Below are 15718 nucleotides of genomic sequence, written 5' to 3'. Positions count from 1 at the left end.
ATCCCCTTCTCCTCCTGCCCCCAATCCCTCCCAGCATCAGAGTCTTTTCCAATGAGTCAACTCTTCACATGAGGTGGCCAAAGTACTGCAGTTTCAGCTTTAGCATCATTCCTCCCAAAGAAATCCCAGGGCTGATCTCCTTCAGAATGGACTGGTTGGATCTCCTTGCAGTCCAAGGGACTCTCAAGAGTCTTCTCCAACACCACAGTTCAAAAGCATCAATTCTTCGGTGCTCAGCCTTCTTCACAGTCCAACTCTCACATCCATACACAGGAAAAACCATAGCCTTAACTAGACGGACCTTTAAGTTGCAAAACATTTATTTTATGATCAAGTTGCAAATGACTTCTGTCCAACAGAAAGCACTCGTGGTTGTGACTTTATTGTTTTATAGGACATTAATCACGTGTACCCATCTTTGTAATCTCATTCTAGCATCCCATTTTTCAATGACCATATGTTTTCATCTCTTATATCTTCCTTTGCACTGTCCTTGTCATGTTATTGATTCCCTTACTCCAGAGTTCATAGATCTTTGAGAGATGTTTACTATCTACCTGTGTGACAGTTGTTTTTAACTTTTTAAAAGTTATGCTTTGACAGAGCAGCTTAGTACAAGCACAAGGAGTCTTTGATGACTCAACTCTCTGACTGATCCTTAGAACAGACCTTGACAGGACCCTGGGGTGGAGAAGGTTGGATGGGCAAAGGAAAAGGGAAAGAGAAGTATTAGAAAGATAGTCCTGCTTTCAGGAAAGAGCAAGGCTCTTCTTGGAGAGCAGGGAAACTCAGCATCTATGTTCTGGAAATACTGAAAAGTAATTTGAGAGATTTAAATCAAGAAGTAGAAAGAGACACAGAAAAGCAGTTGTATTGGCTAATGCTTTCCCCACCAGAAAGCCTCGCCTCATGCAGATCTTCAGTTTAGAAGCAGGTACAGGTGCCAGGATGGAGAAGGTGATGGCACCCCACTCCAGTACTCTTGCCTGGAAAATCCTATGGACGGAGGAGCCTGGTAGGCTGCAGTCCATGGGGTCGCGAAGAGTCGGACACGACTGAGCGACTTCCCTTTCACTTTTCACTTTCATGCATTGGAGAAGGAAATGGCGATCCACTTCAGTGTTCTTGCCTGGAGAATCCCAGGGATGGGGGAGCCTAGTGGGCTGCTGTCTATGGGGTCGCACAGAGTCGGACACGACTGAAGCGACTTAGCAGCAGCAGCAACAGGTGCCAGGAAAACCGGAAGAGGGACCTATGGGGTTAGGGTCTATGTGGCAGAGGCTGCTGAGGGTCCCCAAGATCTGAGCCCTTTTGCTTTCAGACAGCATTACTAAACCACTGTTCCTGGTCTCTTTTTCAGGGAGTAGCAATCCTGTGACTGAGCTGCAGGCAGTGGAACTGAAGTGAAGGGATGTGAGTCACCTTTCATCCTGGACCATAAATACCTCCCAGGAGCAATTCTCCCATGCCTGGCAGAATGGAGACGGCTCCCAGGACCCAGATGAGGGTGCCGCCACTAGATCGAAGGACACTTGATCTCTGCAGGAGTGTGAGAGGAAACTTCCCTTTTGACCTACACTGGAAATGAACTTTTACTGGGTTAATTCATAGAGATTTGGGGGTCATATGATAAGCATTTGGCCCTCTTGACCAATACTTCGGTCACCTGATGGGAAGGGCCGACTCACTGGAAAAGACCCTGAGGCTGGGAAAGATTGAAGGCAAAAGGAGAAGAGGGAAGCAGAGGATGAGATGGTTGAATGGTGTCATGGACTCAATGGACATGAATCTGAGCAAACTCCAGGAGACAGTGAAAGACAGGGAAGCCTGGTGTCCATGGGGTTGCAAAGAGTCAGACACGACTTAGCAACTGAACAGCAACTATTGACCTTGTTACTAGAGGGTTCACCTCAGATCTCCCTCTTTCCAGAAGTCCTCCCAAACCATTCTAGTCCACAGGGACCTTAGAACTGATAGTATGTACTATCTCTTTAAATCTGATGTTTAATCATATACTTTGTGTGTTACGATTTTACCAAATCAAGAATTGATGCTTTTGAACTGTGGTGTTGGAGAAGACTCTTGAGAGTCCCTTGGACTGCAAGGAGATCCAACTAGTCCATCCTAAAGGAGATCAGTCCTGGGTGTTCATTGGCAGGACTGATTTTGAAGCTGAAACTCCAGTACTTTGGCCACCTGATACGAAGAGCTGACTCATTGGAAAAGACCCTGAGGTTGGGAAAGATTGAGGGCAGGAGGAGAATTGAGGGACGACAGAGGATGAGATGATTGGATGGCATCATCGACTCAATGGACGTGGGTTTGGGTGGACTCCGGGAGTTGGTGATGGACAGGGAGGCCTGGCGTGCTGCGGTTTATGGGGTCGAAAAGAGTCGGACACAACTGAGTGACTGAACTGAACTGAACTCAAACTATGTTCCATGGAACACTACCATTCAAGATGGTGTTGCTAGGTATTCCATGAAAAGGGGGTTCCATGGGTAAATAAATTTAAGGAACATGAGGTTGAATGGGTTTCATTTTTATAGGATTTTCCAAACCTTCTAGTGAGATAATGGAACTTATAGATGCTTAAAATGAGAGTCTGGAATACAGACTTTATTCCTTGATCATGAGAATTTTTTTCAAAGACTACAATTTAAGAACTGTGCATATGACCATTAAAGAAGTCCTCTGAGGCAATGAATTTATTTCGAGCTGATACTGTGTTCAGAGTATAAAACTCAGTGTACCTAGTTCTGCAGCATCAGTGTGAAAAACTTGACCAGGAGAAAGTGCTCAGGAGGAAGGCTTTAGGGAGGCCAAGGTATGTGAGCTGGGCCTTAAAAGATGAAAAGACAGGTTTGCCAGCAGGCAAAGAAGTGAGAGGATAAGAAAAAATATCCCAAAAAAAAAAGAAAAGAAAAAATATCCCAGAGAAAGGAAATGACATGAACAGGAGCACAGAGGCTGGGAGATGTCAGAGAAAGGAGAGTCCATTTTAGAAACGGGGATCAAACAGACCAATTTGGGATACTTCCCTGGTGACCCAGTGGCTAAGACTCTGTTCCCAATGCAGGGGGCCCCCCAGTTTGATCCCTGGTCAGGGCACTAGATCCCACAAGACCCAAAGCGACCAAATTAATTCATGATCTAAAAAACAATAACTAGACCCATTTGAATTCCGCCTGCGAGGCTGTATCCTAGCCCCCTCTGGCATCCGTTTGGGAAAATTGGACACCCCACCCCATGACCGAAGGCCTGTGGAGGGCAGAAGGAACCAGGTCTCACTAATCATTTCCAGCCCCTTTCCTCTCCAGCCTGGGACACAGTCCACATACACATGAGGCCACACAGCCTGCTCGTCTGAGTTGTCTCCTCTGAAAATGAGAGAATTCAATCCTCCCAGGGAGGTTATAACATTGAAATTTTGAAAATGTGGGTAAAGCATTCAGCACAGCATCTGGCATACAGTCCTCACTGGAGAAACATTAGCTGTGGATGTTATTTGCTTAATCAATGTTTGTGGAAGGAAGGTGGGGTGAGGGGGAAGGCAGGAGAGAGCTGGGAGAAGAAGGCAGGTGAGCTGGCCCCTTCCACATTCCTGCTGAAAGGCAGGTGCCCTCTACCCTGCATTTTGGGAACAAGTCTTCCTTGTCCTCTTTTCTCAAGGGGCTGTTTTGAAAGCCCAAGAGTGAGATGCTGGGTCAGGTGTCAGTGGACACTGCCAAGGGCAGGGGGTCAGTCTGAACACCAGGGGACCGGGAGGAACAGAGGGTCCTTTTGGGAAGAACGCCCGAGCCACCCCTCGCGGCGAGGCCAGGCCCTGCAGGGCTGGAGGCTGCGGGGAAGCACCCTGGAGGGTTTACTCTGTCTTTGGCCCGCCAGTTCCCCAGATCTGATGAAAAGTCACAGAAAGGAACACAGAGAGCCTGGCCTCCTTGTCAGGGGGACTGTGTACCTGATAAATCGCATTTTTATGATAAAAAGCATGACACGGAGAGGCCAGGGAGCCAAAGACATGGGCTGGGTCTGTAATGAAAATGAATTCCAGGGAGTTTTAAGACCAGCCCTGAGGGCCTCTGAGGAGACACGAGGGTAAGGAGAGGGAACGGGCCGTTTCTGAGGACTGGCCTCTTACCCCGTTGCTCCGAGGGAGCCAGCATGTGGCCGGCGGAAGGGACACGGAGCCGAGCGGGAGGTGGGGAGCTTGGGAAGAGGAGAAAACATCCCAGGGACGGGGTCAGGGTGGCCCGACAGCATTTCTGAGAAATGGAGTCTTTGGAGATGCTCATCTCCCTGGGCAGGCAGCAAAGTGGGTCTGCCCCAGACGTGTCATGGGGCATGTAGAGCATCTCCTTGTGTGCCCCCTCTTCCCGGCTCCACTCGGCTGCTTTCTACCCAGGAAGATGGGACGAGATTCCAAATGCTGCAACTTTACCTCTAGTTTTTGCAGGGAGCAGGTGTTTAAGTAATAGATATGAGGAGCCCGAAATCCAGTTTCTATCCTTAAATAATTTCACAAATAAGAATCAAAGAAGCTCTGGGAAGTTCACATAAAGATGCACAGGCAGGAGGATTCACTGCCGAATCATCCTAAGACTAAAAGACTGAAACCTCCTACAAGCTTCCTGTTGGGGGCGGGTTAGGACATGATAGCACTGACTTAAAATATGTATATTCATGCTGTGTGCGTGCATGCTCAGTCGTGTTCGACTCTTTGTGGCCCCACAGACGGTAGCCCTCCAGGCTCCTCTGTCCAAGGGGTTTCCCAGGTAAGAATACTGGAGTGGGCTGTTGTTTCCTACTTCCGGCGATCGTCCCAACTCAGGGATCGAACCCGAGTCTCCTGCATCTCCTGCATTTGGCAGGCAGATTCTTTACCACTGCACCACCTGGGAAGCGCCATGTGTACTCACATGTGTCTAAATAAATAAATTAATAAAATATTGATGATTTTGGACAGTATAACAGGTGATTTTTTTTTCTGTTTTGAAGTATAGGAGCTGGGGGAAATTCACTTTTGCTTCTGCTTATAAAACACCTTCTCCATGTTAAAAAAAAATGCAGAATAGAACCAAGAGAAAAAGAGAAATAACTAAGATTAGGGATGATCTTCATATTCTTCCTCACGCTTTTCTGCACTTTTGAGTCCACTCTAAGGGGTTTACTATTTGAACTGGAACAAGCGACAACTGTTCATATTTTAAAAGGCTAGCCTGCCCAAATAGTTTGCTCTTCGTCTCTGTGAAAGGGCCTGAATTTCTGACACTGGTTAGACTTCTGTCCTCAGGTACTATGAGCACAGATGAAAGAGGTGAAGGATCCAAAGTTTAGGATGACTTAGGGAAGTCATTTACTTTTGTTGTGCCTCAGTCACTCAGTCAGTACAATGGGAACATCAGCTTTGCTTACTGAAAAGAGCCTTTGTGAAGAGCAAGTTCACAACCTGCTCAGCTGTAAAGACCACATAGCTGAGACGGAGGAGAAACAGAGTCCTGATAAAATGCAGAGGCTCTAAGTGAGTTACAGTAACCATCGCTAATGAAAACAGCCTCCAAGTCGTTTAAAGATTGAGGAACCATCTGCCTGGTTGGAGAGTAAATGACAGTCAACATGATGGTGGCATTTCTCACCTCTAGAAGCCTTGCTTCTCAGCCTCTAGAAGGCTGCTCCTTCTAGAGTCCTCTGCCCTAAAAAGGAGAATAAGACTCCAACCTTGGTCATCTACTTAAAAATATGAATGGATACAGGATACAGTCAAATGTTCTATCTGATACATCAGATCTTTTAAAATCTGACCATAACCCACCGCCCAGCTTCATCTCCTGACACTCTCACCCTCATGCCTATACATCAACTCAGCCATTCCCCAAATATTGTTGTTGTTGTTCAGTAACTGAGTTGTTTCTGATTCTTTGCGCCCCATGGACTTCAGCACGCCAGGCTCCCCTGTCTTTTACCATCTCTTGGAGTTTGCTGAGATTCATGTCCAAATATTCCAGATACTTTTCAGGACTCTGAGCCTTTGCATATGCTATTCCCTCGGCTCATAGAGCCTCTTGCTTCCTTATATGGCTGTTCTCAGGCTTTGAAATCCAGTTCCAGATCACCACCCCCCACTGCCCCACTGTACCTGGTGGAGTTGTTAGTAGTTTAGTGTTGCCCAAGCATTTGATTTAAACCTCTGTGGTAGGACCAAATCAGAAGTAAAGGTGATTTACATATGTGCATGTGTGTTTTTGTGCATGTATGAATACACATCCCTTACATACGTATATGATAAATAAATAATAGTTTCTGGATGGTGATCTGTATTTGCTTCAAAGATAACCATGATAATGATGATGTCTAAGTAGACACTCAATAAATGTTTGTCGTACAAGCAAACAAAGACACATTGCTGAAAGGGGGTGGAGGGGGTGGAGGGAGGAACTTAGGGAGCCTCATGGGCGGGGCCACGGGCTCACCGGGTGGTCTGCATCCAGTTCAGCTCCATAGCTGAGAACCTGGTTGGCAAAGTTGTCGAGTTCCTGAATGGTTCTTGGAAACCAGGGCACTGCAACACAGAAAGGGCAAAGGCCTGATTAGCAGATGGGTGTAACGTGGCCACCAAGATCAGAAGCAGGGGATCAGCTCCAATGAGGCAAGCCCATGGTGCTGGCAAGTGGGGTCCCAGATAACCCCCAAATTCCTATTCAAAAGTCAAATCTCATTTTCCTTGGAAACAAATTGTATATATTTCTTGGTTTATTCAACATTGAAGTTGAATAAGCCAGTAACAAAACCTGACGATAGCTTAAACATATATCATGATGGTCTGAGAGACATACACGTTGTGAGAGGATTCCCCCCATCTGGTTAATTAACACATCCATCACCATACATATTTATCTTTTGAGGGTTCTATTCTCTTTGCAAATTTCAACAATACAGTACAGTGTTATTGACTACAGTCACCATGTTTTACATTAGATCCTCAGGCCTGATCCATCTGTTTTGGGGGGCCATTCCACACGGCACATGGGATCTTAGTTTCATCACCAGGGATTGAACCCGTGCCCCCTGCATTGGAGGCACAGAGTCTTAACCACTGAACCGCTGGGCAAGTCTCAGACCTCATCCATCTTATAGCTGAAAAGTTTGTACCCTTTTACCAGCTTCTCCCTATTTCTCCACCATTAAGCCCCTGGTAACCAGTTATCTACTTTATGTTTCTATGAATTTTCTTTTTTTTTCTTTTTGAAGATTCCACATATAAATGATACCATTCAGTATTTTTTTTTTTTCTGTCTCGCTTATTTCACTTAAAACATGTTCCCTCACCTATTCCCTTTCCTGAAGATTTTCTCTGAATGATCTCAAAATTCATCTCTTGTCTACCTATCATGGCACAGTGGAGTGGTGTTTGATGGTTTACTTTAGCAGCAGAATATTTCATGTGATATATGTTCCAGATATATTTTGGAATATGCATTCTATGCATGCTAAGTCGCTTCAGTCATGTCTGACTCTTTGTGACCCTATGGACTTTAGCCCACCAGGTTCCTCTGTCCTGGGATTCTCCAGGCAAGAATACTGGAGTGGGATGCCATGCCCTCCTCCAGGGGATCTTCCCAACTCAGGGATTGAAACCACATCTCTTATGTCTCCTGCATTAGCAGGTGGGTTCTTTACCACGAGGCTTCCCTGATACAATTGATAAAGAATCACCTGCAATGCAGGAGACCCCAGTTCAACTCCTGGGTCGGAAAGATCCCCTGGAGAAGGGATAGGCTACCTACTGCAGTATTCTTGGGCTTCCCTTGTGGCTCAGCTGGTAAAGAATCTGCCTGCATTGTGGGAGAACTGGGTTTGATCCCTGGGTTGGGAAGATCCCCTAGAGAAGGGAAAGGCTACCCATTCCAGTATTCTGGCCTGGAGAATTCCATGGACTGTATAGTCCATGGAGTCACAAAGAGTCAGACACCACTGAGCAGCTTTCACTTTCACTTTCTTTCAGTGCCACCTGGGAAGCCTTCTATTGTAAGCACCAGTTAAGCCCAAGAACCCTCTTCTTGCTACCCATCTTCCTTTCATGTATCTCCCTCCCAAGGGCCTCCAGGAAACCTTGCAAAATATTTTGACGTCAAAGCCGTGGTGACATGGAATAAACACCATCCAGCAGTTTGGGATTTGACGATGCTGGGCAGTACCTAAAAACCCACGGGCTTGCTCTGAAGCAGTAGCAGTACAGTGGGAGAGAAGGCGGGGTCTGAATGGTGTGACCCACAGTGACTGGGTCCTGCAGAGCAGGTGGCAGCACCCAGATCTCTGTGGCCTTCAAGAAAGAAGGCACACTGAGAGCGGAACTGTCCCAGGAATGAATGAACAGAGATGAGGACATTTTGGACTGTAAGTTCCATGAAGTTAGGAACCAGACTGCACTGTAGTTCTATGTGCAGAGGGAACAGAGGGAGGAAATTTCAGGGAAAAAGATGCTAAACTTGCAGCCGGTTGTGTCTACCTTTTAGAACCCAGGCTCCAGCTGCCTACTCACCCTCTCTGTGTCTCAGTCTCAACTCTGTAAAAATGGCAGCAATATGCCAGGAATTGTGCTTAGCATTTTTGGTGAAATATGTCCTTTAATCTGGGGACTGCTGTGAGGAGTAAATGAGAATGTAGGCAAAGGATGCAGCCCAGCGTCAGGATGATAAAAGGTAGCTTTCCACTGCTTGCGTGTTATTTCTGTCTGGCTTTGCTCAAGTCAGGCAGGAAAGAACATGTGTGCCATCTAGTGGTGATACTGGGGAACTGTCACCCATGGTCTACACATTAGAGCATCAGACAGGAAACAGCTGCATTCCATCAAAACAAGATGATTATGTGAACACAAGTAATAAAGGTCCACTTAACAGCCTCCTTTCCATAGATTTTAGATGCTAATCTTTCTTCCTCCTCTGTTAATAATAAAAACTAACTAACACTGAGTATAATTCCAAATACTTTACTTAGTATTTGTACTATTGGTGGGTACTATTGTGTGTGTGGGTACTATTGGTGTGGGTGGGTACTATTGGTGGGTACTATTCGATGAGTTGGATCATCAAAAAAACAAGAGAGTTCCAGAAAAAAACATCTACTTCTGCTTTATTGACTATGCCAAAGCCCTGTGTGGATCACAACAAACTGTGGAAAATTCTTCAAGAGATGGGAATACCAGACCGCCTGACCTGCCTCCTGAGAAATCTGTATGCTGGTCAGGAAGTAACAGTTAGAACTGGAGATAGAACAACAGACTGGTTCCAAATTGGGAAAGGAGTACGTCAAGGCTGTATACTGTCACCCTGCTTATTTAACTTATATGCAGAGTACATCATGAGAAATACTGCACTGGATAAAGCACAAGCTGGAATCAAGATTGCCAGGAGAAATATCAATAACCTCAGATATGCAGATATGCACCCTTATGGCAGAAAGCAAAAAACTAAAGAGCTTCTTGATGAAAGTGAAAGAGGAGAGTGAAAAAGTTGGCTTAAAGCTCAAGTTTCATTCAGAAAACTAAGATCATGGCATCCAGTCCCATCACCTCATGGCAAATAGATGGGGAAATAATGGAAACAGTGACAGACTTTAGTTTTTTGGGTTCCAAAATCACTGCAGATGGTGACTGCAGCCATGAAATTAAAAGACGCTTGCTCCTTGGAAGAATAGTTATGACCAACCTAGACAGCATATTAAAAAGCAGAGACATTACTTTTCCAACAAAGATCCATCTAGTCAAAGCTATGGTTTTTCCAATAGTCATGTATGGATGTAAGAGTTAGACTATAAAGAAAGCTGAGCGCCGAAGAATTGATGCTCTTGAACTGTGGTGTTGGAGAAGAAGCCTCTTGAGAGTCCCTTGGACAGCAAGGAGATCCAGCCAGTCCATCCTAAAGGAATTCAGTCCTGAATATTCATTGGAAAGACTGATGCTGAAGCTGAAACTCCAATACTTTGGCCACCTGATTCAAAGAACTGACTCATTTGAAAAGACCCTGATGCTGGGAAAGATTGAAAGCGGGAGGAGAAGGGGACGACAGAGGATGAGATGGTTGGACGGCATCACTGACTCAATGGACATAAGTTTGAGTAAACTCTAGGAGTTGGTGATGGACAGGGAGGCCTGGTGTGCTGCAGTCCTCGGGGTCTCAAAGAGTCAGACACAACTGAGCAACTGAACTGACTGAACTGACTGTGTGTTATTTGTTCAGTTGTGTCCAATTCTTTGAGACCCATGGACTGTAGGCCGCCAGGCTCCCCTGTCCATGGAATTCTCCAGGCAAGAATACTGGAGTGGGTTGCCATTCCCTTCTCCAGGGGATCTTCCTGACCCAGGGATCAAACCCTGCATTGCAGGTGGATTCTTTACTGTCTGAGCCACAAGGGCAGCCTGGTGGTACTATTGGTATCCCATATTGAAAATGAAAAAACTGGGATATGGAGAGGTTAAGTGATAAACCCAAACACACACACTGTTGGAAACAGTGGATTCAGTATTCAAACTTGGGCCTGGATGATGCTGTGATCTCAGGTCTGGACCACAAAATCCATCCTGCCAGGTACAGGGGTGGGGAGCACAGAGGTTGGGCAGAGGGGCTGGCTCTGGAGCCTGACTGTCTGATTTTCTTTACAGTTTCCCACCTGGAGGTCTGCATGCCCCTAAGCCCAGCCCGGTTCTCAAGGTAGGCTCCCTACAATAGTAATAACAGGAACAGACATTGTGGTAGTAATTCCAGCTAAGACTCACAGAGCTTTTGTTTCGTGCCAGGTGCTGTCCTAAACACTACATACCCTTCCTCACCCAATTTTCATACCAGCTCCGTGAGGTTGGTATTATTATCACCCCCATTTTCATAAGAGGAAGCCGAGGGGCAGGGAGGAGAAGTTGCTCCACAGCCCTCCGCTGTCCCAGATGCTGGACTTTGGAGTCTGGGATGACTCAGCCCCGCATTTAGCTCCCTGAAGATGAGACCTGACTTCCCACTTTGCCACTTGAATTCTCTCCAAGCTTTTCTTTCTCCTTGAATCCAGGGCCTTGCATGATGGATCTCTGTTGTCAGCACTGAAAATGGGGTCTGTTCCCTCCATGGGTCTGGGAGGGCATAAGGAAGGATGTCCTATCGTAGTCAGTCAGGACTCAGGACCCCCTGTAAGACCCTCCCTGTTTCTCTAGTGTGTTGCTGCCCTGTCACTTCCCTTCCAAGACTGCCTGTCCCTGCTCATTCACAGCCTCTATTTTGCCAGAAGTTTATCCATAATTCTGGCAGTAACAGCTGCCCTTGGAGATACAGCAAGCCAGCCTTTCCTCACTGCACCATCTTCTGACTTGGGGGACCCTTAGCCCTCCCAAAGGAGTTTTCATGACTACGTATTAAGCACTTATACTGCCAGGCTCTGGATGTTGAGGAGTGAATACAGTGGATTCCTCACTCCTGTGGAGCTCACATCCGAGAGAGAGTGACAAGGAATAAGCTATAAATAAATTTTAAAATATAACAATGCCAGGAAGTCCCTGAAGAAGAAAAAATCAGTGCCAGGAAATAGAAAAGGAAGAAGATACTATTTTATATAACATCTCATGGCTCCAGACCCCAGGGCGAAGGTCAGAGAGACATTACACGAGCTTGCCATTGCTCAAGGGGACTGGAACAGCCAGAGTTTGACCCCAGCCCAGATCAGGGCCCCCGTTTCTCAGGGAGAGACAACCTAGCTATGGTTAAGGCCCTGATTACACAGGCAGACAACCTAGGCTTGAATGTGGTCTCTGGGGCAATATGGCATAGGAACCTGGAATGTCAGGTCCATGAATCAAGGCAAATTGGAAGTGGTCAAACAGGAGATGACAAGAGTGAACATCGACATTCTAGGAATCAGTGAACTAAGATGGACTGGAATGGGTGAATTTAACTCAGATGACCATTATATCTACTACTGCAGGCAGGAATCCCTTAGAAAAAATGGAGTAGCCATCATGGTCAACAAGAGAGTCTGAAATGCAGTACTTGGATGCAATCTCAAAATCTACAGAATGATCTCTGTTCGTTTCCAAGGCAAACCATTCAATATCATGGTAATCCAAGTCTATGCCCCTACCAGTGATGCTGAAAGAGCTGAAGTTGAACAGTTCTATGAAGACCTACAAGACCTTCTAGAACTAACACCCAAAAAAGCTGTCCTTTTCATTATAGGGACTGGAATGCAAAAGTAGGAAGTCAAGAAACACCTGGAGTAACAGGCAAATTTGGCCTTGGAGTACAGAATGAAGCAGGGCAAAGGCTAATAGAGTTCTGCCAAGAGAATGCACTGGTCATAGCAAACACCCTCTTCCAACAACACAAGAGAAGACTCTACACATGGACATCACCAGATGGTCGACACTAAAATCAGATTGATTATATTCTTTGCAGCCAAAGATATGCTATGCTATGCTATGCTAAGTCACTTCAGTCATGTCCGACTCTGTGCGACCCCATAGATGGCAGCCCACCAGGTTCCGCCGTCCCTGGGATTCTCCAGGCAAGAATACTGGAGTGGGTTGCCATTTCCTTCTCCAATGCATGAAAGAGAAAAGTGAAAGTGAAGTCGTTCAGTCATGTCCGACTCAGCGACCCCATGGACTCCAGCCTACCAGGCTCCTCTGTTCATGGGATTTTCCAGGCAAGAGTGCTGGAGTGGGGTGCCATTGCCTTCTCCAGCAGCCAAAGATGGAGAAGCTCTATACAGTCAGCAAAAACAAGACTGGGAGCTGACTGTGGCTCAGATCATGAACTCCTTATTGCCAAATTCAGACTGAAATTGAAGAAAGTAGGGAAAACCACTAGACCATTCAGGTATGACCTAAATAAAATCCCTTATAACTATACAGTGGAAGTAAGAAATATATTTAAGGGACTAGATCTGCCAGACAGAGTGCCTGATGAACTATGGACAGAGGTTTGTGACATTGTACAGGAGACAGGAATCAAGACCATCCCCAAGAAAAAGAAATGCAAAAAAGCAAAATGGCTGTCTGGGGAGGCCTTACAAATAGCTGTGAAAAGAAGGGACGTGAAAAGCAAAGGAGAAAAGGAAAGATATACCCATTTGAATGCAGAGTTCCAAACAATAACAAGGAGAGATAAGAAAGCCTTCCTCAGCGATCAATGCAAAGAAATAGAGGAAAACAACAGAATGGGAAAGACTAGAGATCTCTTCAAGAAAATTAGAGATACCAAGGGAACATTTCATGCAAAGATGGGCTCAATAAAGGACAGAAATGGTAGGGACCTAACAGAAGCAGAAGATATTAAGAAGAAGTGACAAGAATACATAGAAGAACTGTACAAAAAAGATCTTCACTACCCAGATAATCACGATGGTGTGATCACTCACCTAGAGCCAGACATCCTGGAATGTGAAGTCAAGTGGACAAATACTTAACCCTGCTTTAGTCTTCCTACTGGTAAAGTGGGGATAATAAAGTACCACTTTATAGGAAGACATAAGTTTAAAAGAGTTAATATGTGTGATCTGTTGAGAACAGAGTCTGGCACATAATAAATACAGATTCATGTTGGAAATAGGGATTCCCTGATGGCTCAGTAGTAAAGAATCCATCTGCAATGCAGGAGATGCAGGAGAAGCAGGTTCAATCCCTAGATCAGGAAGATCCCCTGGAGGAGGGCATGGAAACCCACTCCTGTATTCTTTCCTGGAGAACCCCATGGGCAGAGGAGCCTGGCAGGCTACAGTCCATAGGTTTGCGAAGGGTCAGACATGACTGCAGCAACTGAGCACTTACACATGTTGGGAATACTGGGAGTTTGGTTCCAGACCACCATGATAAAGAGAATATCACAGTAAAGTGAGTCACATTAACTCTGAGGTTTCCCAGGACATATAAAAGTTGTGTTTTTACACTGTGCTGTAGTCTATGAAGTGTGCAATAGTGTTACATCTGAACAATGTATATGTCTTAATTAAAAAAATATTTATTCGCTAAAAATGCTAAGTATCATCTGAGCCTTCAGCAAGTCATAGTAGTAACATCAGTAACATCAGTGATCTCAGATCACCATGACAAATACAACCATGAGAAAGGCTGACATATTGTGAGCACTACCAGCATAGGATACAGAGACAGGAAGCGAGCAAACGCTGTTGGAAAAATGAAGGCTGTGGACTTGCTCCATACAGGGCTTTCACAAACCTGCCATTTGTAAAAAATACAGTACCTGTGAAGCATGGTAAAGCAAAACACGATAGAGGAGGAATGTCGGTATTAGGACTGTTCAGCTACAAACTCCGGGGACTTTGCTTTTGTTTTTACTCTGCCCTTAAGGCAATGGCACCCCACTCCAGTACTCTTGCCTGGAAAATCCCATGGGCGGAGGAACCTGGTAGGCTTCAGTCCATGGGGTCGAGAAGAGTCGGACATGACTGAGCAATTTCCCTTTCACTTTTCACTTTCATGCATTGGAGAAGGAAATGGCAACTCACTCCAGTGTTCTTGCCTGGAGAATCCCAGGGACGGGGGATCCTGGTGGGCTGCCGTCTATGGGGTCGCACAGAGTCGGACACGACTGAAGAGACTTAGCAGCAGCAGCAGTAGCAGTAATATAATACAGGGAGCAGAGCATAATGTTTTCCAGTGAGGCTAGGAATCTGTCCACTTACTCTGTTGTGTAACTGAGCAAGCATTTTATCTCTCAGAGCCTTAGTTTCTTTAACCACAAAATGAATTAAAACTGTCTTTCCATATTACTGCATCATTACGTACATTAAGGTGGCTCAGTGGTAAAGAATCCGCCTGCCAATGCAGGAGCCGCAGATTCAATCTCTGGGTCAGCAGATCCCCTAGAAGAGGCAATGGCCACCCACTCCAGTATCCCTGCCTGGGAAATCCCATGGACATAGAAGCCTGGCAGGTTATATAGTCCTCGGGGTTTCAGAGTCAGACACGAGTGAGCATGCACACACTTGTGTTAAATGCTAGAGAAAATGGGACACATTCGAGCAGAGCGACTGGCCACAGTCAGTGTTCCATCGGTGTTAACCACTAGGACGGGATAAGTTCAGTGGTGATGAGGAAGAAGAAAAAGGAGGAGAGGAATGAAGGGGTGAAGGAAGAGGAGGAGGGGAGGGAACAGGAGGAAAGAAGGGAGACAGGAGTCAGAAGCACCTTCTCAGACAGGCTCTGCTCTGATGTTAACAGGTTTTCTGATCTTGGGCTCAGTTTCCTCTGCAAAAAATGTAGGCTGTTGGATTCATATCTGCTATGATCCTTTTGGGGTTTCATATGCCTATGTGGAGGGCTAACGCTGGCTAGGGCACTCATGAAAATACACTTTCAGTCAATCTATGTGTCAGCCTGACTTGTTCTCGGAAGCACAGTTACTGTGTTTCTTCAGCTCCCCAAATGCCTGACCCTACTGTTTCCCAAAGAAACAAGGCTCTGCTCCAGAGACAAGCTTCTTTGTCCCCACCCAGGTTCAGAGCTGGGCGTGCTGGTCAGCTTCCAGCTGAACGCCAGAGGGCAGCAGAACCAGCTTACTTTCAGCTTTGGCTGATTTCTCGTTTGCTCTCCTCTCCTTTTCTCTTCTCTTCTCTCCTTTTCTCTTTTCCTCTCCTCCAAAAGGAAAACGCTCTGTACTTGGGCCACATGGCTTGGTTCAGACCTCTTGGTGGGAAAAAAAATCAGAGAACTTGAGAGGGT

General features: G+C 45.9%; 1 protein-coding gene across 1 annotated transcript in view; it reads right to left on the bottom strand.

The window, feature by feature from the left end:
• Nucleotides 1–15718, bottom strand: part of PAH (phenylalanine hydroxylase) — a 90406-nt gene that overhangs the window by 37446 nt on the left and 37242 nt on the right. Inside the window, exon 4 of the mRNA XM_005898615.3 lies at nucleotides 6471–6559. Within this exon, the coding sequence (XP_005898677.1) occupies nucleotides 6471–6559 (89 nt within the window). The remainder of the gene's footprint in view (nucleotides 1–6470; nucleotides 6560–15718) is intronic.

Source organism: Bos mutus, chromosome 5 (genome assembly GCF_027580195.1).
Source record: "Bos mutus isolate GX-2022 chromosome 5, NWIPB_WYAK_1.1, whole genome shotgun sequence".
Classification (NCBI taxonomy): domain Eukaryota; kingdom Metazoa; phylum Chordata; class Mammalia; order Artiodactyla; family Bovidae; genus Bos; species Bos mutus.
Note: the sequence above shows the minus strand (reverse complement) of the source record. Positions and strands in the feature narration are given on the sequence as shown.